At 50.4% G+C, this 2,471-nt stretch overlaps 1 protein-coding gene across 2 annotated transcripts in view; it reads right to left on the minus strand.

Moving 5' to 3' along the window:
- The window catches only part of VWA1 (von Willebrand factor A domain containing 1), a 38,248-nt gene that overhangs the window by 5,050 nt on the left and 30,727 nt on the right, over nucleotides 1-2,471 (minus strand). For both annotated transcript variants that reach the window (XM_015406191.1, XM_015406190.1), the window contains exon 4: nucleotides 1,214-1,486. In XM_015406191.1, the coding sequence (XP_015261677.1) occupies nucleotides 1,214-1,486 (273 nt within the window). The remainder of the gene's footprint in view (nucleotides 1-1,213; nucleotides 1,487-2,471) is intronic.

A 2,471-nucleotide genomic window follows, 5' to 3' on the forward strand; every position in this document is an offset into this window, starting at 1 on the left:
GGATCTTTTACTTGGTATCAGAGAAAAACACCTTTGTTTGGGTGAGAACAAGCTTTGGCCGATAGGACTTAGGTCAGGTCAAGTAAATATGTGACACTGTTGTATAGACACACCTTTCTTACATTGGACCAATAAGGAGATGTTCATGTAAATGTTGTTTAAGTTTTTGTAACCAATTATGCCTTCTGAATATTATTTTCATGATGATGGTATGACGATGTCATATTAAGTATTTAACTTCATGTATTTCCTGATTGGGCTCAGAAAGCAGTCAGCTTTGATGGGTCCTTTGGCCTAACTGTTTTCCGTATTTCATTGCAATCAAATACAAGATCTTCCTCCTCATTTTGACTTCAATCTTCTATTTTTGACTGGATATTAATTTGTATAACACTTTCCTCTTAGGGAAGGTGCTCCAACCCCCTCCTCATCCTGGTCGCCCTCCTCTGTGTTTTTTCTCGCTCCGCTGGGCCAAAGCACCACCTAGCCCCTCCCACTTTCTCAAAACACTGGTGGGCACCAGGAATGGTGTTACCCGGTGCCACGTTGGGGGACTTCTGTTTCACCAGAATTGCAGTCCCCTTCAATTCAGTGTCATCACAGGGAGGCAAGTAGAAGCCAATCCTCCCGGCTACCAGGGGTCATTTCCTGCAGGAGCGCACAGGAGCGAAGCTTTGGCAGTAAAGAGCCCAGGGGGCGCCGGGCACATGCAACAAGCCCCACCCCCGCTCCCAGCAGCCCTCAGTCAGAGCAAGAAGCAGCCAGGTCAGTTGCAGAGACCCCCCGACCCCCCGGTCCAAAACAGTCCAGGGGCACCTTGAAGCCCGAGTTTTATTCAGGTACAAGCTCTCCCTCCTCTGCAAGGACAGATCTGCGTGTCCCCCCCCCCCAATAGCTAGCAATCCAAAACAGTCCAGTGGAGCCTGAGCGGTGGGTGTTGCCTTCTGACACACTTCCGGTTATGTCAGGGGGTGTGGCATATGCAAATCATGTATGCTAATGAGTTATGCTAATGAGCTCCTGCACCTCTTTTTCTATGAAATGACCCCTGCCGGCTACCATTGGCCTTCGACCTCCAGGCCTTTCCTTTTAATCATCCTTTCGCGCCACCCTCTTCCAAATGTGTCTCTACCCCTTTTAAAAAGCACTCGTTGACAGCGTCCCTCTGACCATGTCCAAAGCGCATCTGTGTGGCCGTTGAGAACTAACTCACCTTCCTGAGTGCAGGCTTTGGCCGAAAGAGCCCTCTCTTTCCCGGACTTATAAATAGCAGAGACGGTCACCAAGTAGGTCGTGTTGGCGGCCAGGTTCTCCAGCACGGTGCTGTTCTGACTCCCATCCACCACCAACAGCTTGACCGAGTTGGCGGGCAGAGGCCCATACAGGACTTGATAGGAGGCCACGCTTTCCGGGGTGGGCAACCAGCTGACCCGGACGCTGTGTGGTTTGGACTCCGAGATGAGAACCCGGGCTGGGCTGATGACCTCTGCGGAGGAGAAGAGAGGCAGTCAAACGCTGTTTCGGGGGGTCACGCAAATGTCACCTCTCCATTTTAAAGCGCTTCAAGGTAACTTCCCAGCATATCTGGCAAAGAGAGCTTTGACTCTTGAAAACTGGTACTCTGAAAATCTTGGGGGTCTCTAAAGTGGAGGGGATTGGATTTAGAAGAAGAAGAAGAGATTGGATTTATACCCCACCCTTTACTACCCAAAGGTGTCTCAGAGCGGCTTACAAACTCCCTTCCCTTCCCCTCCCCACAACAGACACCCTGCGAGGTAGGTGGGGCCGAGAGAGCTCTGACAGAGACTGCTCTTTTTCAAGAACAACTCTTATCAGAACTACGGCTTGCCCAAGGTCATCCAGCCAGGTGCAAGTGGAGGAGTGGGGAATCAAACCCAGTTCTCCCAGATTAGAGTCCGCACACTTAACCACGACACCAAACACCACATTTATATCCTGCCCTTCCCTGTCCGAAGGAGTCTCAGAGCAGCTTACAATCTCCTTCCCTTCCTCTCCCCACAAACGGACACCCCGTGAGGTAGTTGGGGCTGAGAGAGCTCTCTCGAGGACTGCTCGTGAGAGGACAGCTCTGAGAGAACTTGTGACTGACCCAGGGTCACACCAGCAGCTGCACATGGAGGAGTGTGGAAATCAAACCCGGTTCTACCAGATTAGAGTCCGCGCTCCTAACCACTACACAAAACAAGGTGCTACTGGAATCAAATCTAACTTTCCCCAGCATGACATTGATACAACGAAACAATTTAAAGCGCGGTTAAAAATGCAACCAAAACCACCAGTACCGATGTGTTCACATTCCACCAGTGGTCTCTGAGCCTGTAAGAGTCCCTCCCACCATCCTCAGCACCATACAACAGGGAATATGAAGTCTGAGTCCAGTGTCACCTTTAAGACCGACAAAGTTTAATTCTGGGTATAAGCTTTTGTGTGCCTGCACAGGAAAGGTCATA

Source organism: Gekko japonicus, unplaced genomic scaffold, assembly GCF_001447785.1.
Source record: "Gekko japonicus isolate JY-2015 unplaced genomic scaffold, Gekko_japonicus_V1.1 scaffold1133, whole genome shotgun sequence".
Lineage (NCBI taxonomy): Eukaryota > Metazoa > Chordata > Lepidosauria > Squamata > Gekkonidae > Gekko > Gekko japonicus.